This window comes from Mytilus edulis, chromosome 12 (genome assembly GCF_963676685.1).
Source record: "Mytilus edulis chromosome 12, xbMytEdul2.2, whole genome shotgun sequence".
NCBI classification, from domain to species: Eukaryota; Metazoa; Mollusca; class Bivalvia; order Mytilida; family Mytilidae; genus Mytilus; species Mytilus edulis.
Genome location: NC_092355.1, coordinates 27,164,435 through 27,189,693, shown reverse-complemented (window position 1 = coordinate 27,189,693; position 25,259 = coordinate 27,164,435). Strand labels below are relative to the sequence as shown.

Genomic DNA, 25,259 nt, shown 5'->3' with positions numbered 1-25,259 from the left:
TACCACAATTGAATGTTCATAACTCCCTTCGTCAGCTTAGTCCAGATTACATCTATGTTCTTTTTTTCACGGACAGGCTACCTCAGGTCATCTGTAAATTACTGTACATGACCAGGTTACCTCAGGTCATCTGTAAATTAATGTACATGACAAGGTTACCTCAGGTCATATGTATTTTACTATACATGACCAGGTTACCTCAGGGAACCATTGTACTACTGTGCATGGTAAGGTTACCTCAGGGAACCATGGTACTACTGTGCATGGTCGGGTTTCTTCAAGGAACCATTGTTCTACTGTGCATGGTCTGGTTACCTCAGGGATCCATTGTACTACTGTGCATGGTCATGTTACCGCAGGGAACCATTGGTCAGGTTACCTCAGGGAACCATTGTACTACTGTACATGGTCAGGTTATCTCAGGGAATCATTGTACTGCTTTGCATGGTGAGGTTACCTCAGGGAACCATTGTACTGAAAACCTCAGGTAATCACAATTGATTTACATGATCATAACTCCCTTCGTAAGCTTAATCCAGATCACATCTATGTGATTTTGTGCACGAACAGGTTACCTCAGGTCAACTGTGAATTACTGTACATGACCGATTTTCTCAGGTCATCTGTAAATTACTATACATGATCAGGTTACCTCAGGGAACCATTATACTACTGTGCATAGTCAGGTTACCTCGGAGAACCTTTGTACTACTGTGCATGGTTATTTTACCCAAGGTCAGCCCAGATTTTTGTACATTGTCTCATCTGTATGATTGAACGTGGTCAGGATACCCAAGGTCATTACTGTACATTGTCATGTTATCAGCTGCATGTTTGCCCAGGGAATCATTGTACTACTGTGCATGGTCAGGTTACTTCAAGGAACCATTGTACTACTGTGCCTCGTCAGGTTACCTCAGGGAACCACTGTACAACTGTGCATGGTCAGGTCTCCTCAGGGAACAATTGTACTACTGTGTATATTCAAGTCTCCTCATGGAACCATTGTACTACTGTGCATCGTCAAGTCTCCACAGTAAACCATTGTACTACTGTGCATGGTCATGGTACCCCAGGGAACCATTGTTCTACTGTGCATTGTCATGTCACCTCAGGGAATCATTGTACTACTGTGCATTGTCAGGTTACCTCAGGAAAGCATTGTACTACTGTGCATCATCATGGTCAGGGTTTTCAGGGAACCACTGCACAACTGTGCATTGTCAGGTTCACTCAGGGAACCATTGTACTACTGTGCATGGTAGGTTTACTCAGGAAATCATTATACTACTGTGCATTGTCAGGTTTCCTCAGGGAACCATTGTACTACTGTACATGGTTGTGTTACCTCAGGGAACCACTGTACTACTTTGCATTGTCAGGTTACATCAGGGAACCATTGTACTACTGTGCATTGTCATGTTACCTCAGGGAACCATTGTACTACTGCGCATGGTCAGGTTTCCCCAGGGAACCATTGTACTAGTGTACATGGTCAGGTTACCATTGTACTACTGTGCATGGTCAGGTTACCTCAGGGAACCATTGTACTACTGTGCATTGTCAGTTTATCTCAGGGAACCATTGTACTACTGTGCATGGTCAGGTTACCTCAGGGAACCATTGTACTACTGTGCATGGTCAGGTTACCTCAGAGAACCATTGTACTACTGTGCATGGTCAGGTTACCTCAGGGAACCATTGCACTACTGTGCATGATCAGGTTACTTCAGGGAACCATTGTACTACTGTACATGGTCATGTTACCTCAGAGAACCATTGTACTACTGTGCATGGTCAGGTTACCTCAGGGAACCACTGTACTACTGTGCATGGTCAGGTTACCTCAGGGAACCATTGTACTACTGTGCATGGTGAGGTTACCTCAGGGAACCATTGTACTGCTGTGCATGGTGAGGTTACCTCAGGGAACCACTGTACTACTGTGCATGGTCAGGTTACCTCAGGGAACCATTGTACTACTGTACATGGTCAGGTTACTTCAGGGAACCATTGTACTACTCTGCATGGTCAGGTTACCTCAGGGAACCATTGTACTACTGTGCATGGTAAGTTTATCTCAGGGAACCATTGTACTACTGTGCATGGTCAGGTTACCACAGGAAACCATTGTACTACTGTGCATGGTCAGGTTACTTCAGGGAACCACTGTACAACTGTGCATGGTCAAGTTACTACAAGGAACCATTTTGCTACTGTGCATGGTCAGGTTACCTCAGGGAACCATTGTACTTCTGTGTATGGCCATGTTACCTTAGGGAATCATTGTACTGCTGTGCATGGTCAGGTTACTACAGGGAACCACTGTTCTACTGTGTATGGTCATATTATCCCAGGGAACTACTGTACAACTGGGTATGGTTAGGTAACCTCAGGAAATCATTGTACTACTGTGCAGGGAACCTTTGTACTATTGTGCATGGTCAAGTCTCCTCAGGGAATCATTGTTCTACTGTACATGGTCATGGTACCTCAGGGAACCATTGTACTGTTGTGTATTGTGAGTTTACCTCAGGGAACCATTCTACTACTGTGCATAGTCAGGTTACCTCAGGGAACCATTGTACTACTGTGCATGGTGAGTTTACCTCAGGGAACCATTGTACTACTGTGCATGGTAAGTTACCTCAGGAAACCATTGTACTGCTGTGCATGGTAGGTTTAATCAGGGAATCATTGTACTACTGTGCATTGTCAGGTTACTCAGGGAACCACTGTACTACTGTGCATGGTCAGGTTACCTCAGGTAACCATTGTACTACTGTGCATGGTAGGTTTACTCAGGATATCATTGTTCTACTGTGCATTGTCAGGTTACCTCAGACAACCATTGTACTACTGTGTATGGTCATTTTACCTCAGGAAACCACTGTACAACTGGGCATGGTCAGGTAACCTCAGGGAACCATTGTTCTACTGTGCATTGTCATGTTACCTCAGGGAACCACTGTACAACTGGGCATGGTCAGGTTACCTCAGGGAACCATTGTACTACTCTGCAGGGAACCATTGTACTACTGTGCATTGTCATGTTACCTCAGGGAATCATTGTAATACTGTGCATTGTCAGGATTCCTCAGGGAACCATTGTACTACTGTGCATGGTAAGTTACCTCAGGGAATCACTGTACTACTGTGCATGGTCAGGTTACCTCAGGTAACCATTGTACTAATATGCATGGTCAGGTTACCTCAGGGAACCATTGTACTTTGTGCATGGCTATGTTACCTTAGGGAACCATGGTACTACTGTGCATGGTCAGGTTACCTCAGGTAACCATTGTACTACTGTGCATGGTAGGTTTACTCAGGATATCATTGTTCTACTGTGCATTGTCAGGTTACCTCAGAGAACCATTGTGCTACTGTGCATGGTCAGATAACCTCAGGGAACCATCGTACTACTCTGCAGGGAACCATTGTACTATTGTGCATGGTCAAGTCTCCTCAGGAAATCATTGTTCTACTGTGCATGGTCATGGTACCTCAGGGAACCACTGTACTGCTGTGTATTGTGAGGTTACCTCAGGGAACCATTGAACTACTGTGCATGGTCAGGTTACCTCAGGGAACCATTGCACTACTGTGCATGGTCAGGTTACTTCAGGGAACTATTGTACTACTGTGCATGGTAGGTAACCTCAGGGAATCACTGTACTACTGTGCATGGTCATGTTACCCCAGGGAACCACTGTACAACTGGGCATTGTCATGTAACCTCAGGGAACCATTGTACTACTGTGCAGGGAACCATTGTACTATTGTGCATGATCAAGTCTCCTCAGGGAATTGTTGTTCTACTGTGCATGGTCATGGTACCTCAGGGAACCCTTGTACTGTTGTGTATTGTGAGTTTACCTAAAGGAACCATTTTACTACTGTGCATGGTCAGGTTACCTCAGGGAACCATTGCACTACTGTGCATGGTCAGGTTTCTTTAGGGAACCATTGTACTACTGTGCATGGTAGGTAACATCAGGGAATCATTGTACTACTGTTCATGGTCAGGTTACTTCAGGGAACAATTGTACTACTGTGCATGGTAAGTAATCAGGGAACCATTGCACTACTGTGCATGATCAGGTTACTTCAGGGAACCATTGTACTACTGTTCATGGTCAGGTTACCTCAGGGAACCCCTGTACAACTGTGCATGGTCAGGTTACCTCAGGGAACCATTGTTCTACTGTGCATGGTCAGGTTACTTCAGGGAACCACTGTACAACTGTGCATGGTCAGGTTATTCATAAAGATAGACTAGAATGAGATTTACAGATAATTTAGTAGACTGAATTTTTTTCTGAACTCATTTTTTTCTGTTTGTTTATAGGTTTATGGTGAATGGAAACATAAATATAGACTTTTTAAAAAATCTTGCATCTTTTGGGGATATCATTCCAGGAAAGTGGAAGGATATCATATTTACTTGAAGTGGTGAGGTCTAGTAAAAATAGCAAACAGAAAGTAGTAAATAAAATTAGTTGACTTCAGGATTGCGTAACTTTTTATTCTTCGTGGCAAGACCCCCTTTTTTTCGATTAAATCACAATTTCACTTTGGTACATACATGATATGAACATGAATTTTTTTTTCTAAGATCAGCTGTTTTGCATGTAAGCCTATTGAGCAGTCAATAACAAGACTGCAACCTTATTTTAATTTGATTTGAATCGATTATATTTGTTGTTATTTTTGGGGTTACCTGAGGTAATCCTGTTATGAAAGAATACTTCGTAGATACTTTGCTGGTATATGCATTTATGCTGTAATTACACAATTTCTTAATTTAAAATGTAGGATTTCATAGATTTGTATTGTTTATGCGATTATATGTAAATGTTACCTGAGTTCACTTGAGTTAAATGGGTTGTATTTGGTGTTATAATTGGGGTTACCTGAGGTGAATACTTCGTAGATACTTTGCTAGTCTTTACATTAATTGTAATAAACCAACTTATTCATTTTGAATGTAGGACTTCATTGAAGTTATATTGTTTATGGGATATACATGTGAAGGTAATCTCAATTAACTTCATTTAAGTGGGTTATATTTGTAATTATATTTGGGGTTACCTCAGGTACCCCTGTTATGAAAGAATGCTTATTAGATAGTTTGCTAGTGTAAACATTTATGGTGTAATCAAACAATTTCTTTATTTTACATGTAGGACTTCACAGATGTAAATTGTTTATGTGATATTTAGAAAATGGGATCTGTCTTACCTCGATTTCAATGGATTATACTTGTAGCTATTTTATGGGTTACCTGAGGTAACCCTGTCATGACAGAATATTTAGTAGATACTTTGCTAGTATATGTATTTATGCTGAAATAAATCAACTTCTTCATTTTCAATGTAGGAATTCATTGAATTTATATTGTTTATGTGATGTATATGTAAAGGTGATCTGAATTAACTTGAGTTAAATTGGTTGTAATTGCTGTTATTGTTTGGGTTACCTCAGGTAACCCTGTTATGAAAAAAAATATTAGTAGATACTTTGCTAGTGTATACATTTGTATTTTAATTACACAATTTCTTAATTTAAAAATGTATGACATCATAGATTTGTATTGTTTATTTGATGCATATATTTAAAGGTGACCTGAGTTAACTTGAAATAAAAAGGTTATCTTTGTTGTTATTGTTATGGTTACCCGAGGTTATCTTGTCATGTAAGAATACTTCGTAGATAGTTTTCCAGAATATACATTTAAGTTGTAATAAACCATTTTCTTTTTTATAAATTTGAACTTTATAGATGTGTATTGTTTATATGATATTTAGGAAAGGCGACTTAAGTTAACTTGATATGAATGGATAATACTTGTTGCTATTTTATGGGTTACCTGAGGTAACCCTGTCATGACAGAATATTTAATAGATACTTTGCTAGTATATGCATTTATGGTGTAATAAACCAACTTCTCCATTTTTAATGTAGGAATTCATTGATGTTATATTGTTTATATGATGTATATGTAAAGGTGATCTGACTTAACTTGAGTTTAATAGGTTGTATTTGTTGTTATTGTATTGGTTACCTCAGGTAACCCTGCTATGAAAGAATTCTTAGTAGATACTTTGCTAGTGTATACATTTATATAGTAATTCCACAATTTTTTAATTTGAAATGTAGGACTTCATAGATTTGTATTGTTTATGTGATGTATATATATTTAAAGGTGACCTCAGTTAACTTGAGTTAGATGGGTTATCTTTGTTGTTATTGTTATGGTTACCTGAGGTAACCCTGTAATTAATGAATCCTTCGTAGACACCTTGCTAGTGTTTAAATTAATTGTAATAAACAAACTTCTTTATTTTAAATGTAGGACTTCATGAAAGTTGTATTGTTTATGTGATGCACATGTAAAGGTGACCTCAGTTAACTTCAGTTAAGTGGGTTATATTTGTAATTATGTCTGGGGTTACCTCAGGTACCCATGTTAGGAAGAATGCTTTTTAGATAGTTTGCTAGTGTAAACATTTATGTTGTAATCAAAAAATTTCTTTATTTTAAATGTAGGACTTCATAGATGTGTATTGTTTATGTGATATATCTGAAAGGCGACTTAAGTTAACTTGATATGAATGGATAATACTTGTTGCTATTTTATGAGTTACCTGAGGTAACCGTGCATGACAGAATATTTAGTAGATACTTTGCTAGTATTTGCATTTATTGTGTAATCAACCAACTTCTTCATTTTTAATGTAGGAATTCATTAAAGTTATATTGTTTATGTGATGTATATGTAAAGGTGATCTGAATTAACTTGAGTTAAATAGGTTGTATTTGCTGTTATTGTTTTGGTTACCTCAGGTAACCCTGCTATGAAAAAATTCTTAGTAGATACTTTGCTAGTGTATACATTCATATTGTAATTCCACAATTTTTTAATTTAAAATGTAGGACTTCATAGATTTGTATTGTTTATGCGATGTATATATAAAATTACCTCAGTTGACTTGAGTTAAATGGTTGTATTTGTTGTTATTATTGGGGTTACCTCAGGTAACCCTGTCATGAATGAATACTTTAGATCATTAATTGAACTTTTATAAAAAAAAAAGTTTATAATTTTACCAGTCATCCCCACCCGACACGTACATACGAAATGAATGATCGGTGAATACAAATAATAAAATCATTTGGGAAGTTTGTTGACATCTTTGGTATTTGGTCACATTAAAATTTGGTATTAAGATCTATCTAAATAAGAACTATATTTTCGTGCGTATTTAATCAATGACGCATTACCACGATTACCTCAGGGCACCGATTACCAAAGGGCATACAGCAGCGGACCTAACTTCCACCTGCAGAGTACAACGGAATATCCATAGGAGTGCTTGTGGGGTAGAATGAAATGCTGCCACGAATTCGAAAAGTAAATGTCGGCGTGGATACGTTGTCGTTCCGAATAGATAAGAACAATCTTGACTGAACTAGAAATATTAAATAAGCTATTCAAACAAATATTTGATGCTTTAGAAGGTAAATGATAAAAAAATCATTTATCAGAGTGGTCAGTTGGTTCAAATAATTATGATGTCTTGAAAGGCTATAATACGTTTTGCGGTGACACCTTACATGCAGCGACTTGGACAGTAAGTGGTCAGTGTAACACTTTAATATGAATTCAATTTTTTTTTATTTTTTTTTTATTTTGATCAAAGTTTAAAAATATTAAAATTCCATATTTTGTACCAAGGTTAGGATTTGTATGTAAGTCAGATTATACAAATCCTTGATTTCACAAAAAAAAAAATCAAAATTCAAAATTAAAAACTTTGTTTTAAAATTAAATAGTTTAGATATTAAGGAGGCTCGAGGGTATAAAAATTTCAGAAAAAAATTAAACATTTGTTTTTCATTACAAATTTTATTTATTTCCTTTTGTAGTTGTTACTTTATCATATGGTACAAAAAACATTCAAAACAATTAATTCGTGTTGGCCCCAGATGACTTTTAAAATGTTTTACATCATTGAAAAACTTCCAAATTATCTCCCTTTGGTGGAAAAATGCCATTTTTTTTGGCTTTAAAATAGAAATATCTCTTTTAACTCATCGGTGATCTATATTTTTTAATATAATTTCGATATATGCTGTACTTAAACTAAATTATTGTAAAATGTGAGCGATTTCTGTAATAAATTTCTTTTTTTATTTCGATATTAACTTTAATTTATTTCTCCTATTAGGTCAACAGAAAAAAAAACACTTTTATAAAGATGTATGCTTCTTTCGAAGGCAGATTGTGAGCGCAAATGAACGGTGACCCCATTTTTTTATTTTATTTTACTTAAAAGTGGATACCTGTTACAAGTACGAAGCAGCATAATTAAGAACAGAACGAAACTGTGACGAAATGATATTTAAAAAAAAAATCAATAGAAAACTAAATTTTCTAAAAAAAAAACTAGGTATCATATAAAACAAGAGTATAACTTGCTAGATCTACTGACAAAACATGATAAATATGATTCTTCATGTCAAAAATAATAATTTGTTAGTAGATATAAGAAGATGTGGTATGAACGCCAATAAGACAACTCTCCATGAGGGTTTGGATGGGGTTAAATGATTAAAGAATAATGCCCTTAAAAAATGAAGATTAGAGAATAACGGGCAAAAAAATGAAGATTAGAGAAAAAAAGGGGTTAATGTTTTGAAGATTAGAGAAAAAAGGGGTTAATTTTTTAATGATTAGAGAAAAAAAGGGGTGAAAATTAAATGTTTACAGAATAACAGACCCCCCCCCCCCCCCCATATCCAGACCCTCCTCCATCAAAGTCACAATTTGTAAAAGAAAAACCATTTTCAGTACGGTTTTCGAAACCAAAGCCCACTCCGCTCACAACTTCAATACACAAAATTTTACAAAATTTACGAAGCAAACTGGTAATCAGAGAAGTGTTTAAACCCCGGCAGGTGTAGCATATTTCTTTTGCCAATAGAGGCTGTTAATGGTGTTATTGGTGTAGCTTTTCAACATTAAGATTGTGAGTTCGAATCATGCTTTGGGTTGGGGTGTATTCTATTCCGATCTTCGTACCTTGCCGAGGGACAAATGGTCTCTCTCTCCATGTACTCTGGTTTCCCACCTATAAATGTTGATCGCTATAATCTATCAAAAAGTAGAATTGAAAGTGGGGACAGCAGATTATCAATCTTATGTGCTTTAAACTTCCGTAAAAGAAAATATGGCTGCATTGAGATTTATTGTATGATTGGTTGTTGTTTGCTTATCATGCAGTGGCAAATATTTCACTACTATAACATTGATGGAGATTGTTCATAACGAAAGAACATGTATCATTAAAGCAGTTGCAGGAACACACCAAGAATACATTGCGATAATTGGGCGAATGTTTAAACAATCAGTATTAATTACGTAGCATAAAGCGACTTCGTTCCCTTAAGCTTGTCACCATCTTATGGTGTTTATATATCTCAACTTGTACGATTCGCTCGTGTATATATATGTAACAACGTATTAGATTTTAGCGAGAGAAATTGATCTATTACTGAACAATTATTACACCAGGGTTTTTGATATCACAAACTAGTCAAAAAAATTACTAGTACTCAATTTTATCATCGGTATAAGGAAATAATTCGTTAATATAACTCAACATGCAGACATCTTATAGACGTGCAGGTATTTCACATCCAATCTTGTATGGTAATATTCTTTACAAGGCACACAAATGTCAGAATTCACCTCAAAAGCTTACAAAACCTTTAAAGGGAAAATCCGCGATTTTCTACTTATCATCTACATATGTTCGCCTTAACATAAAAAACACAATCACAAAGTTTTAAATTTATATTCCTTCTAATAACGGAGAAAATCAAGTATTTGTAACTTTTTTGCTTGACCTACGAGAGTGGGTTGTGACGTTTTAGCCCGATTTGTTGAATCCTTGGAAAACATATTAGTCAGTATTCACCTCAGAAACTAACAAAACCTTAAAATAGACTTATTAAGAAGGGATATAGTTACGATACTGTTGTCATGTCGTTAAAGATTGCATATATTGGCTTTAATATTGATTCACTTATGGGGTCTTTGCATCGGAACTAAACACATTTGTTTTAAAAAAAAAACAGTTGTTGGCATGACACGGGTTATGTTCTTCTCATATATTTTATGATAGTATGATACTAAACCCCTAACGGGAGAGATTGTTGCTGATATTCATATGATGAAGGCATAATCTTTCAATCCGTTTAATTGAAGTCTGGAGCTGGCTTGTCAGTTAACTGCTAGTTGTCTGTTGTTATTCATGTATTATTGTCATTTTGTTTATTTTCTTTGGTTACATCTTCTTACATCAGACTCGGACTTCTCTTGAACTGATTTTAATGTGCGTATTGTTATGCGTTTGCTTTTCTACATTGGTTAGAGGTATAGGGGGAGGGTTGAGATCTCACAAACATGTTTAACCCCGCCGCATTTTTGCGCCTGTCCCAAGTCAGGAGCCTCTGGCCTTTTGTTAGTCTTGCATGATTTAGAATTTTAGTTTCTTGTGTATAATTCGGAGTTTGGTATGACGTCCATTATCACTGTACTAGTATTATACATATTTTTTAAGGTGCCGTCTGAAGGAATCTTACGGGTGCGGGAGTTTCTCGCTACATATTGAACCCCATTGGTGGCCTTCGGCTGTTGTCTGCTATATATAGTCGGGTTGTTGTCGCCTTTGACACATTCACCACTTCCTTTCTCAATTTTATTAGACTGATAGCTGACTATGTGGTATAGGCTTTGCTCATTGTTGAAGACCGTACGGTGAACTATAATTGTTAATTTCTGTGTCATTTGGTTTCTTGTGAAGAGTTGTCTCGTTTTTTATCATACCATATCATCTTTTTTTATATTAGACAAACTGGAATTTGGAAACCTTTAAAGTTAGTATTTTTTAACGGAATCCGTTGAAATTGTATGCTATATGAAAGAACTATATATATATATATTAGATAGTCAAAGGTTCTCACGGAAGTATGAATGTGTAACAGTAGATAAAATCTTTTCCGGTTGAGTATTTCATTCTGTTTAGGTGCCTTAAAACTACATGTAACGGTTCTATTTATATATCCTAAATACGCTCAAATATTCGATCGTACACCTATCATGCACGTACGTGCCAGCACGGCCCCTGCTATCAAGGTTAAAATATTGCGATATGTTTATTAAATTGTAATTTACTTTTTATCAAAAACAGGTCGATAGTTTATCTTATAGTTTCTTTATAATTCAGTCAAAATTTATTTTCCTTTTATCATTTGTTTATAAATAATCAAATCCGGTTGTGTTTCGTAACATATATCATATGATTTCCTGTAAACTTTATTATAAACATGCCTGGTAGGAAACATGAAAAAGGAATACACAAGGAGTTACACCAGTTCTCTGAAAATACAGACGGCGATCAGGTTTGAACATCATCGACAAGAGTTTAATCGGTTAAAAGTGAATTGTGCAATTTATATTCTGACATGTGATTTTATGTTTTATAATATCACGTTAATATTTGTCAACTTCTTTTAACAATTTTATCATGACATGAGTAATATGAAAATAAGTTTGATATATGTAAATGTCAGAAACCAAGGGGAAAAAAGCGTGGCAAATAATACCTAATGCCTTATAAATGTAGTCAAAAGTTATGCGGTTTCCTTCAAATAAGGATCATTTACGTGCAAGGTCGTAAGAAGGGTTGAAACAAGTAATAAGATTTGAAACAACCAACTCACAGTTACAGATTCTTATTCAATCTGAGAATTATTTTCAAATGCGTACACCAAGACGCTATGATTCGAAAACACGTCCTGCTTCCTTGCCATGCTATGATCCCACTTGTGATGACTTTGAATTCTGGCGTACTAACAATTGCCCATAATACGTCCGATCGTAACCTCAGTGTTGTGCTTTGTTTATTTCGGAAACTCAGATTATATTTTCTTGATTTCATTGAACTAATCTCCATTTTGGTAAAGAGCCAAGCATATTCTGTAAGTTCTTGCCCTAGTCCAAGAGCATGCAATTCAGTGGTTGTCGTTCGTGACTATATTTCATATTTGTATTTGGTTTGCATATTGTTTTGTAAATACATGTTTTTGTCAAGCCTGCGACTTTTGTCGCAGAAAGCTCGACATAGGGATAGTGATCCGGCGGCGGCGTCGTTAGCTAACTTCTTTTAAAAAAAGCTTTATATTTTAGAAGGTGGAAAACCTGGATGCTTCATATACTTTGTATATAGATGCCTCATGATACGAAGTTTCCTTCCAATGTCCTTGACCTTATGTTCATGTTTCAGTGACTAATTGAAAAGTTAAGATTATTTGTAATGTTAAATTCTCTCTTATTATAAGTAATAGGATAACTATACTTTGTATGTGCGTTCCTTGCAAGGTCCTCATGCCCGACAGACAATATTCACTTGACCTCGACCTCGTTTCATGGATCAGTGAACAAGGTTAAGTTTTGGTGGTCAAGTCCATATCTCAAACACTATAAGCAATAGGTCTAGTATATTTGGTGTATGGAAGGACTGTAAGGTGAACATGTCCAACTGGCAGGTGTCATCTGACCTTGACCTCATTTTCATGGTTCAGTGGTTATAGTTAAGTTTTTGTGGTCTGTTTTTCTTATACAGTATGCAATAGGTCTACTATATTTGGTGTATGAAATTATTGTACTTGTGTACGTGACTAGCTCGCATGTGTTAACTGACCTTGACTTCATTTTCACGGTTCTGTGGTCAAAGTTTAGTTTTTGAGTTTTGGTCTTTTTTCTAATGCTATATGCAATTGGTCAACTATATTTGGTATGTGGAAATATTTTATGATCATGATATGTCAGTCCCACAGGTTTAATTTGACCTAGACCTCATTTTCACGGTTCATTGCTCAGTGTTATTTATATAAGTTTTTGAAATTTTCGTCGCTTTTTTCTAACCGCCCCCCCCCCCCCCCCCCCCCCCCAGAGTGTATTGTTTGATTCAAGCCTCATATAGTATTGGCTGCTATATGTAATGCAATTGTCACAGTTGCTTCGATCCATTGGCTATCTACCTCCTGTATATATTCCAGATACATGTATGTTCTTTATAGTTATGTGTATTGTATTGAATGCATTTACCTTGTGCAGCAGATACATGTATGTTCTATATAGTTATGTTTATTTAATTTATTGCCCTTGTGCAGCTTGGTGGTGGATATTGAAATGATTTTTTTTAATTTTATAAATATTTGGTCAGCGATTCTCTCTTGACAATGAAGCGTTTTCCGTAAAAACCCGAATGTTATTAAAGCCAAATACTTTATTTATATCTTGGCGTGATTTTTTTCTTTCTCAGGTTTGTTCTTGATTAACAAATATTAAGAATATCACTGTCTTAAATAAGATATCTCGATCTTTAAAAAAAAATGATGACTCGTCCCATTTTTCAAGGATGCTCTATTAAAGAAGTAACTCAACTCTTTGTCAATTTCCTGTGGAATTCACATTGTGTTCCCATATGAGTCCAGTCCTACATATACTCCCTTTTATTTATGCCAGTAATTCAGTTTCATGTCTTGTATCTGATGATAATCGCCTCGATGCCAGACTTCTGCTAATAACGTAAACCGTTTATGACAAATCCATTAACTTCTCTAAAGATCATCCGTATGTCCACGTGATATAAATTTTAAAACAGGAATATAATTGGTGTTCTGTTATATCATGGAAGTATTATACTTCCATGGTTATATCTATACTGATATATATATATATATATATATACTGGTTATTTTGTATTTAGGGAGTTTTTGTCACAATTTGTTTTCGGTCTATTTCCTTAATTTTTTGTTTAATTTGCCATGGCCGTTTTACTGTAGTATTGGTTTTCACTGCTCTCTATATCACCAAATCCCATTAAGAATTACATGCATGAAGCTTTTTTGATAATGAAGTTGAGAAAAAACAAAATAAGATTGAGAATGGAATCGGGGAACGATTAAAGGGACAACAACCCGACCAAGGAAATAGAAAATAGCCAATGGCCACCATCGCTTTTTTTAAGCGCAGGGAGAAAATCCTGCACCTGAAAAGGGGGTGCTTCAGTCGGTCAAAATGTATACTATTTCATCGAAAAAAAACCTCCGAAGCATTTGTATAGTAAGATACAAATCATTAGAGAACCAGAATTTTAAAACTATTCAGGTTCCATTTGTTAGACTAAGTGTAGGCTTTTAGTTGCTTGGGTTGCTGCCACACTGACGCACATTCCACATTTCCTTTAAATCATGTTAACATTGACAACATTCTGTTTATGTTTTTTTCAGAATAATACCAAGGAGAATTTGAATAATGACAAACACGATTTCTATACAGTTACAACAGACGACATCCATGAAGGTAAATGACTTGTCAAATCCTGGATTTTTTTCAAAGAAAAAAGCGTACCAGCACTGTATGTTTTTAGTCTTCTTTTTTTAAGGGTAATTTGATATAATTCTTATGTGTTTTTTAGTTTTTAAGCAGATTTGGTTTAGCAAGTTCATAACTTGTTTTCTTTAATTGTTTTAATAAGAAATACCACCTTCTACGTAGATATTCGTGGATTAAGTTATTTATAGTGATCGCAGTCGTCACTTCAGTTATTTATAGTAATCGCAGTCGTCACTTAAGTTATTTATAGTCATCGCAGTCGTCACTTAAGTTATTTATAGTCATCGCAGTCGTCACTTAAGTTATTTATAGTGTTCGAAGTCGTCACTTAAGTTATTTACAGTGATCGCAGTCGTCACTTAAGTTATTTACAGTGATCGCAGCATTTACAAGGATTGCAGTCGTCACTTATAAAGTTATTTATAGTGATCGCAGTCGTCACTAATTTCAAACTTTGATAATACCATTGTCCTTTACATATAAATTAAATCTGAAAATAGTGACCTTGCTGAAGGTCACATGTCCAAGCTAGCTAGAACATTCATAGATTCATAGATAAATATTTACTCGAGACAAGACAATGCCAAGGAAGCATTGAATGACCTGTTTGATAACTGAACAAGTCTCGCCAAATAGACAATAAAAACTTGATGAAAGTACGACTTGGGAGACGGATTTATAAAAGTTTTTCCAAACTTATTTCCGAATCCTATATATTTGAATTTCATGTAACAATGTCATACTTTACTCTTGTAATTTCTCATTAATAAATACTGTTTAAACTAAAGTACGACTTTGACTTTTAAGAGACCAATAACAATTAAACCAACCAAAAATAAACTTGAAATGTACTATCAAAAAGCCTTTATTTCAGAATAAAGTGTTCCGATTTTTTTAAATTGTAGTTCAAAAATGTTTCTCTAGACCATTTCAAAATATCCCTGGGAAAGTTGTGTTATTAAAATTTGCTGTTACAAAATGATAGAAATTATCATAAATTAAGGAATGTATCTCCCTCATGAAAAGCTCTGGTTCCTTTCACGGATTTGGCTATACTTTTTGGACCTTTTGGATTATAGCTCTTCATCTTTTTATATAAGCTTTGGATTTCAAATATTTTGGCCACGAGCATCACTATTACTGAAGAGACATGTATTGTCGAAATGCACATCTGGTGCAAGAAAAAAATACCGTTAATTTTATTAACAAAATTCATTTGTCATAGATTAATATTGTCTGGCTGCGGCCAATATTTGAAAATCAAACAATTACAGAGTGAAAAGAATATCCGCATTTTCCCCATATTTTTGGTGGTCCGGATGTTTTTTTCTTCGGAAGCTGAAGCTTGATGCGTTCTGCATTTTATATACACCAAAATGAAAAATTGTGGTTTAACATCACAAATGCGTTTTGAAAAGCAAAGATTTTCTCTAAAATTGAAGCATTTTAATGACAATGATTATCACATGATAATTTTCCACAAAAATATACCAAGCAGACAACTTGGTGAAAATGGCAAATTTAGGGACAATTGGAAGTGTGATAGGCAATATTGATGATTTAGAGAAAGGTTATTTAAGTTTTTAATTGTCAATTTATTTTAACAAGCAAATGGCATCCCTGAAATTGACCATTTTCAATTTGCCATACAAAAAAAAGTATGGAATAACATAATTTTTTTGATGGTTGTGCTGTTGACTTTCTTTGCGAGAATAAGGCAGCTGCTCCTGATAAGTCTCCATATGATACGGGTTTAATAATGATTTTTGCATGTTTGTTTAACATGTCAAACTTACTGTCATGTGACACGACAAGATTCTTACCTGTTTCATCTCATAAATAATTTGTTTTAATGTAGATAAAGACAGTCTTACCTGTATATATTTATCTTCGGGTCCTTAAATAAGCTAAAAAGCTTCTACTGACCCCTCATCTTGGATTGTTGTAATGCAATTTCCCATCTGATAATAATCGCATGATAATATATTTATATAAATTATACTTATAAAAATAGAACTTTGTTAGGTGTTCTCAGCTTAACAATTCACATGAACATATGGAATCTGATGTACAGTAGTTGTTGTTTGTTTATGTAATTTATACGTGTTTCTCGTTTTTTTTTTATATAGATTAGACTGTTGGTTTTCCTGTTTGAATGGTTTTACACTAGTAATTTTGGGGCCCTTTATAGCTTGTTGTTTGGTGTGAGCCAAGGCTCCGTGTTGAAGGCCGTACCTTGACCTATAATGGTTCACTTTTTTAAAATTGTTATTTGGATGGAGAGTTGTCTCATTGGCACTCACACCACATCTTCCTATATCTATATAAATTTATACGGGTTACTATTCTTGCCATTTAATGCCAACTTCAAATAATTCAAAGTCTTTGCTGTCACTGTTAAATCTGACAGGTTATTCCACTGATTGAAAAAGTATTTAGTCCCACAATGTGGTATTTATTATGATTATCAAAATAGCATGTTTAAAATGAACTGATTGATAGGAGGCAATATAATCATTAAAAGAAGTCCCAAAGAAGTAACTTAATGTAATTAAAATCACACTTGTACTCTTCTATTTCTAAAATATTATTAATATGATGAATAGATATATATATAAATATTTTCTATCTTAAAAAGGATAAACATAGACATGTTTATGGTGCTTTATCAAAAGTCCTGAAAAATATAATGGTATGAAATTAAAGTTTTCTTGCTTCAACAATATTGATGTACGTTTAAGTTGTTGAAGAATTTTAGAAATATTCTGCCAATTTTTTTCATTAATAAGACTAGTAATCTATACTATTAAACGAGAAGACCTCATTTTTGGTGTCGCTTCTCTTCTTTCCACAATAAATTAATCAACACGCCTCTGTGTCCTATAGGTGCAGTGCATAGTCGCATTTGTCATCCATTCATATCATTATTCAGATTGAGTTATTTTAGGAGAAAAACGAGAAAAAAGGCATCCGGGTATTGTCCCGTCATCGTACGAAATTTTAAGTCAGATTAGACTTCCGGTTTGCGTTTTTCTGTATACTTTGAACATACATATACTACGAATAAAGTGTATTTTCAGAATTTTATCTGCTATCATTTTCAAGTTTACTATCCACGGCAGTCACAGAGTTTATTAAATAGAGAGGGTCTGTATACTATATCAATGATCACCATGGATCGATTAGTAAACTTAGAATTGAAAGTAAATACGCTTTATTTATATAGTAATGAATCAATGTTCATAATATACAGATAAGCGCTAAAATTATTCATGTGAACTTTTGATACTTTTTCTGAAATTCTCCAGTCATTAAATCTTTTACAAAATTCATTGATTACAAAAAAAAAAGAAGATGTGGTATGATTGCCATGTTGAGACAACTTTCCACAAGAGACCAAAATGACACAGAAATTAACAATTATAGGTTACCGTACGGCCTTCAACAAAGAGCAAAGCCCATACCGCATACTCAGCTTCAAAAGGCCCCGAAATGACAATGTAAAACAATGCAAACGAGAAAACTAGCGGCCTTATTTATGTACAAAAAATGAACGAAAAACACATATGTAACACATAAACAAACGACAACCACTGAATTTTAAATAAACGTTCATAACATACTAAATGTATGTTCATATTGAAATTGATAAAAAACCAAAAATTGGGAACTTTGGAAATAACCTATGACTTATGATACTTTTGCTGAAATTCTCCAGTCATTCTGTATTTAACAAAATTCTTCCAACAACACTTTACATACTGATACTTTAAACTACGCTCTGAATGCCCGCGATTTCGCGGGTGTGTTCTAGTAAATCTTGAAAATACAATATCCTACAGTACTGGAAAATTAATTGACAGTTTCCAAATTTAACAATTTATTAAGATTTAATCCAATTTATCATGATTATCTAAATTTACTTGAATATTATATTAATCATTTTGAATTTCAAATTATATCAGATACATTGTCATGATTGAAGTAGCAGTTGATATAATGATATATGATACATTTTGTAATATATACTATACTTTATCTTTAGACAGATATTCATAATATTTTAACTCCAGTTATCTCCCTTTGTTCAGCTGTGTCAATATTATCCCAACAAAACAATTTGCTAAGATAAGTTAAAGATGTATTATATTACCAGAAACATAAATTTTGGATACAGACATTTTAAATCTGTAGTGATGTACTGAAAATTGATAGATCTGTAACAGTTGATGTCATTGCTGTATCTCTGTGTAGTGTTGGTAAAGCTGTAAAATTTTTTTTTATTATTAATCATATAAACTATATATATATATATATATGGGTTTTTATATTTATTAATATTTTTTCATTTCAAATGGTCCAAGTATTTCCATATAGTCAAATATCAAAGAAGAATAAAGGAGGAGTAACCATTTAGTGGTACACAAACCTGTACAAAGAGAGCATTATCATTTGAGGGGTACAAAAACCTGTCTAAACAACTGAATGATCTTGAGGTTTATAAAGCTTGAACATGTATTATTTTTGACTGAAAAAAAAAAAAAATACATTTGAACTTTTTTCTCCCTTAAAATGGCTAAATGTGTAATTTTTGTGCAATACAATCTTTTAAAAAAAGCTGCAAAAATCTTCTTTCTATAAATTCTTCATGTAGAATTTTCTTTAAAAGAGATATCATATATTATGTAATTGTCAAATAATTATCTGTGTTGATAAATTTTTGAAAAAAATCACATGGAAACCAACATCCAGAACAGACTTTGTTTTGGTGTGTTCAACATTGACCAAAAACAATATGCATCACCAAGATAAGCTTCATGTTGTAGTGCATGAGAGCAAAAACAAAAACTTAATTTAAAATTTTTTTTCAACAATTACAATAAAACATTGTTTAATACATGTTCAACAAATAAAGTTGGTGACCCTATGATTATTTAATGCTCATGCAGCCTATGGTATATGTAGGAGGGGCTTATGGATTCCCAGAGGTATAGGTTGCTTATGGAAGATGGTTGACACTTGTACAATGTCCTTAGCCATGTTGGAAGATGGTTGACACTTGTACAATGTCCTTAGCCATGTACATGTAAGCGGGGCCTGTATAAGTTAAACCATGCCAGATGTCATTTGGTCTCTGCTTAAACAAATCTTATTGAAAATCATATCGCATCACAGTGGCGGATCCAGGGGGGGGGGGGGGGGGGGTCCGGGGGTTGTAACCCCCCCTTTTTTTTGCCGATTAATGCATTTGAATGGGAGCATATAGTTGGAACCCCCCCTTTACTCTGTGTTGGGAACCCCCCCTTTTTAAAATGGCTGGATCCGCCACTGCATCACCTTTTTGCCTAACATAAATATTGAATTCATTCAAATTAAGAGATAACTGTATTGTATTTGAAGCTTTGCGGACGTCCATCGGTAGTTTTACTGTCCCAAATACCAGTTTACCTGTCTCCGCGGATGAAGCTTTGCGGACGTCCATCGGTAGTTTTACTGTCGCAAATTTAGTTTACCTGGCGACGCGGAGCGGAGACAGGTAAACTGGTATTTGGGACAGTAAAACTACCGATGGACGTCCGCAAAGCTTCAAATACAATACAGTTATCTCTATTGTAATGCAAACCGAGTTCATAATTAAATTTCAATTATTATTTCAGTCTTAATTCTTTATTAAAGAAAATTCCGCGAAAAGGTGTTATCTTCTTTGGTCCCTACACTAGGTGACGTCATAGGTATTCTTCCGGCTTCAAACAAAAACACCGGGCGTTTTCTGGATTCTGTGCCGCTTCAGAATGTAATAATATTTTATTAAAAGAAGATTTTTAGGTGCAACATGTGAGTTTTTTGGCTTATTATTGTAGAAACTACATGTCAATAGACAATACATTCAGCAATTCAAAATGTCGGCTTCCTTAGTTACAGACAAGGAGATAGAGAATTTTACGCTTACTGTCATCCAATCAGAACCATTGATACAAAATAATTGCACTAGAATAAATGAATTATGCAAGATTTTTACATGGCCTTATCCCTTTGTGTAAAGCATTGTACATCTAACTTCCTGTGTGTATGAATAAAATCAGATTATGTTTGTTTTCATTTTATACATTATTCATCTTTAAAATATCTGATTTTCATACATTTTTCACTATGTTCAAGTAACATATAATTTTCCCAAAAATGTAGGTTCAAACATTGTTTCTAAATTCTGACCTTCTACAGAAATTTTCCTTCATCTTGGTAAAAATGAAGTATTTGAATTTGAATTATTATTTTCATATTTTAAAAACTGACTTAAGTATAAATTTCACAATATTTGATTTTCATAGAAATTTTAACATGTTCAAGTGCTATGTGATTTTCCCTGAAAAATAGATTTATCTTAAGTTCTTACCTGCTATGGGAATTGTCCTATATGTATGTAGAAATACATGTAAAGTATTTGATTTTGAATTAAAATGTATATATATATATATATTCTACATTTTTAAGACTAGCATTGACTAGTAATTGTTCTATATGTAAACTTCACAAATTTGTCAACAAGAAAAACAGTATTTAATCTACCTATTTAACCTTATATTGTGATAGTTATATGTTGTTTAATAGAAACACAATAAATGTATAGAAGGCTAATTCAAAATAAATACCTTTATTGTGTAAATAAACAATTTTTTCCAAAATAAATGTTCACAGAGAATGTCATCATTTCAGTTTTCTGTTGATGTTCCAGTCATTAAATTTCTATCAGTATTATTTTGCATGGTTGAATAATTCTGTGATGGTGCAAAATTTTATATATATTGAATTTATTCTAAATCTGAATTTTATGTTTCCTGACCTAATATTGCAGATTATTAAAAGCGAAGTATTTAATGGTTTTATTTTGGATTTTTTAGAAATTGTGATTTTTACATATATACATACAAATGTATAATACATCTATGTGTTTCAAAATGGGGAGAGGTGAGTTTGAATATTTATATAGCTCTATAGATAAATGAATTCGTACATATTAGTTTAATTTATACTATTATTCTTAATTTTTATTGTCCTAGTCAGTAGGTCAAGGAAAAACAATGAATTAATTTATGCATGAAACTTAACTTTTTTACTTTCCTGCTTTCATACTTGTCAGAAGTTTTACTTTCTTTCACTATAAATTCATCATGTTCATAGACCAGGAGAATAAAAAAAAAATTTTGTTCATGAGGTGATTACGTTTTTGAAATAAGCATATGCTTATCAGATTATTTTGAGGAATGAAATTAGCATTTTTAAGAACATCAAAATATTTTTGAATGTGATGTTAAACTGTTTGTATTAAATTTGAATTTAGATTTGCAAGATCATTAGAATCATTGCAATTTCTTTTGTGAAAATGAATATTTGCATATTTGACTGCACAGATATTTTCATTTAGTGTAACTTACCTTAAACCACATATTACTCTTGTTAAGCTGAAACATAGACAATAATAGTGCATGGATTTGACATATCAACGATATAAGGATGAGGCTTCAGGCCGAATCCTTATATCGTTGATATGTCAAGTCAATGCACTATTATTGTCTTTATACTGCAATCTGGAAAAAAAACCCACATATTTTCAATTGTTGTTCACTGCGTTAAGGTTATTTATTTGATTTAAATATTGGGGGAAATACCCATTAAAAAGGCCTCAAATCATGCTCGCGGAGAAATATACAACAAAATGAAATTTATATTAACCTGTTGAAACCAACACTCGATGGTGAACGAAATCGTGAGAGTATGGACTTAAATATCAACCATAAGCATAAAACAATGATTTATAGGTTGCAAACAAATAATATTATCAAATTAAATATGTTTTTCCAATAATTGCAAAAGAAACAATGTTGAGTCATTCCACGCATCGTTGTATGCATTTGAAACAAGAACAGGTTGAAGAGGTCGTATGAATAATTCAATATTATTTAGGCAATTTCTATTTAAATATTCATGAGGAAAAGTGATATCGGGTCAGTGATTGTATATGACATAGAAATATACAGTCAACGCATTTTGACTGCTCAAATAGAACGAGTGCAGTATAAAATTCAATATAAAACCCTATCAACACTTTCTGTTATGCCAAATGAATATTTATTTAGGGGTTGCAACTCTAATATTTAGATAAATTAAGTAAAGACCTGATCATGATAGCAAAATAGCTTGCATTAGGTTATTTATTTTTAGATGACATTGATATTGTTTCCAACTAATATTATGATAGGTTCACTATGTATCCTTGAATACAGGATATTGTCGGTTATGTACTGCATGTTAATTGAAACTGGTGTACCAGTAAGAATTGAGGTACTTGAAGCAAGTGACAAAAAATGCTCCAGATATCTATCTTTATATTTAGTTGAATTTAGATTTTACCAACTTTATGTACAATTATATCTCATATTTGCAAGTTTCATGAAACACCTGTGTAGCTAATAACTGCCTAAACATGCATTCAAAATCGTTACTGTGGAATAGTGATCTCATTCAAAATCGTTACTGTGGAATAGTGATCTCATTCAAAATCGTTACTGTGGAATAGTGATCTCATTCAAAATCGTTACTGTGGAATAGTGATCTCATTCACTACTTCTCCTTATTTTATACTAAGGGAGCTACCATTTGATTTTTATGGGGGGCTAGGATGAAAAATTTTGTCCTGCATTTTTTTTTAGTTGTAATCTCTGTCCTGCCTTTTTATTTTTCACTCTCTTCGGTCCTGCCTTTTTTTTTATTAGCTATCCTGACTTTTTTTTACCTAAATTGTCATCCTGCCTTTTTTTTTTGCAAAGTGTCTCATCCTGCCTTTTTTTTTTACTCAAAACTGCTGTCCTGCCTATTTTTTTCAAATTTCATCCTAGCCCCCCCCATAAAAATCAAATGGTAGCTCCCTAACTTGTATTTGTTGTCTGCGTCGACTATTCCAATTCTGGGTACATCAGTTCCCATTTACTTATTGTACAGAACTGCCAATATCTGGTGTACTGGGTTACACAGTGAGGGTTAAATTTTATTAAAATGTGATTGTATTTCATCTGAATTTTCTTATATAATTGTTATGTTTTATTTTCAATATTAAGCTGTCAGCTCAAACAAATATAATCGTGTTGCTGGTAAGATACTCTAGGATCACCACAGGATATTTTCGGGTGGTATTTCCAATTCCAGCACCAGTTATGGATTTTAAGATTAAATCATAATAAATGAACAGATTTTAATAGTAATGCAAAGTGGTGTTTTATTGAAAGGAATTATTCAACAATTAAAATACTTCTTCATAACCACCCACTTTAAAATCATATCTGTGGTGATCCCTGATATAGTTCTTGTTTAAAAATTGAGATCAAAAGGATGGAAATAAATGTAACTGGTTTTAATGAAGTTTGATGATTAGGCTTAACTTTAAGATACATGCAACTGTGTTCATGGTGTTTGCCCTATCCTTGATCTAGTCACAAAATATATTAGATTTAGGGTTGAGAAAAAAAATGGATTATTAAAATTGTTCAAATTTTCCTTCCTTTTAAAAGTTACTTTCATTTCCAGTTAGGCCTTTACTTGAAAATTGTAGTTTGTTAATTTTCAATTATTGTTATTAATAAGAAGTAGAATGTTTTCAGAATTTACTGTTTTTTAAATTGGATTACACATTTGGGCATTTTGCCTGTCCTAATATTATTGCTTTCCTTATTTTCTGCCATTATTTCATTAAAAAAAAATTGCCTTGCACTGAAGAAATGAAACTGCACTATTAAAGTCCTCAAAATAGAATAACATTTAAGCATGTTAAGGAGAAAGCTATGTTTTATGCCATCATAATTAATCCCTGGTATTGATTGCATACAAAGTAAACAATTAACTGAACACTTATGCAAATGATGTCTGTGTTCGATAATTCAAAAGTCAATAGACAATTACCATATCATTTTTGTAATGCTATGATACCATTGTACACTTGTTGTTGGAAATAGATAAGTTGGTTATTAGCTTCATCCTATCAGGGATCATCTCAAAACACAACATACAGTAGTTGGAAGCTGTAGACCGAGTTCCCGAAAAGTGGTGGTCCGAGAGATTTGGCCACCATAATCTTGATGGTGGTGGTCTGAGAGATTTGGCCACCAAAATTTTCAAAGGACCAACTCAATTTTGGTATTTTTTAATAGAAATTGTAGTGAGGACCAGCAGTTTTCCTTCATATATAAAAAGATATCCAGAACTCTGTGTAGGGTAACATATAGTTGTTAATTTCCTCATCATTTGGTTCCAAATAATTATTATAATATTTTTGTATAACTATAGTCCAGTGGTTCCCAAGGCTTTGAGAAATTAACTGGACATGATTGGCCCAGATAACCATTTACCGGTAATACTTCTTAGCTGGAACAGACTCTTTTTTCAAGACAATTGCATATAGGATTTGGACGAAATTAAAGTTTTGGCTGGTCCAGTAATGCATACACCACTTAGCTGGACCAAACCAATTCGTTTTGGTTTTTTTTTCCATTGAGTCTGGCAACCTTGGGAATGACTATAGAGATATTGAAAAATTTGTTTTCATCACTTTTTGAAATTTAACCAATATTTTTATTATCCAATAAAATAACTAAATTTTAAATTACTAAAAGTACTTACTTTATTTTAGTTGAATATTTTTCGTAAGTTCACACAAACTTTCGACAGTTACCCTGATAACTGGACAATTATTGGTTTTGTTGCAAGTGTTTGTGTAAGCAGGAAGTCTGCTTAGTTC

At 33.8% G+C, this 25,259-nt stretch overlaps 1 protein-coding gene across 5 annotated transcripts in view; it reads left to right on the top strand.

Annotated features, from left to right (window-relative positions):
- The first annotated feature begins 11,065 nt into the window (after positions 1 to 11,065).
- The window catches only part of LOC139498180 (V-type proton ATPase subunit H-like), a 30,290-nt gene continuing 16,096 nt past the window's right edge, over positions 11,066 to 25,259 (top strand). Inside the window, exons 1-2 of one of the 5 annotated variants that reach the window (XM_071286520.1) lie at positions 11,066 to 11,472; positions 14,368 to 14,440. In XM_071286520.1, the coding sequence (XP_071142621.1) occupies positions 11,398 to 11,472; positions 14,368 to 14,440 (148 nt within the window). In that variant the 5' untranslated portion in view covers positions 11,066 to 11,397. Of the gene's footprint in view, positions 11,473 to 14,367; positions 14,441 to 15,869; positions 16,044 to 21,414; positions 21,440 to 23,586; positions 23,620 to 25,259 lie in introns of those variants that run through there. The other 4 variants (XM_071286521.1, XM_071286522.1, XM_071286523.1 and 1 more) reach the window with 4 other exon arrangements.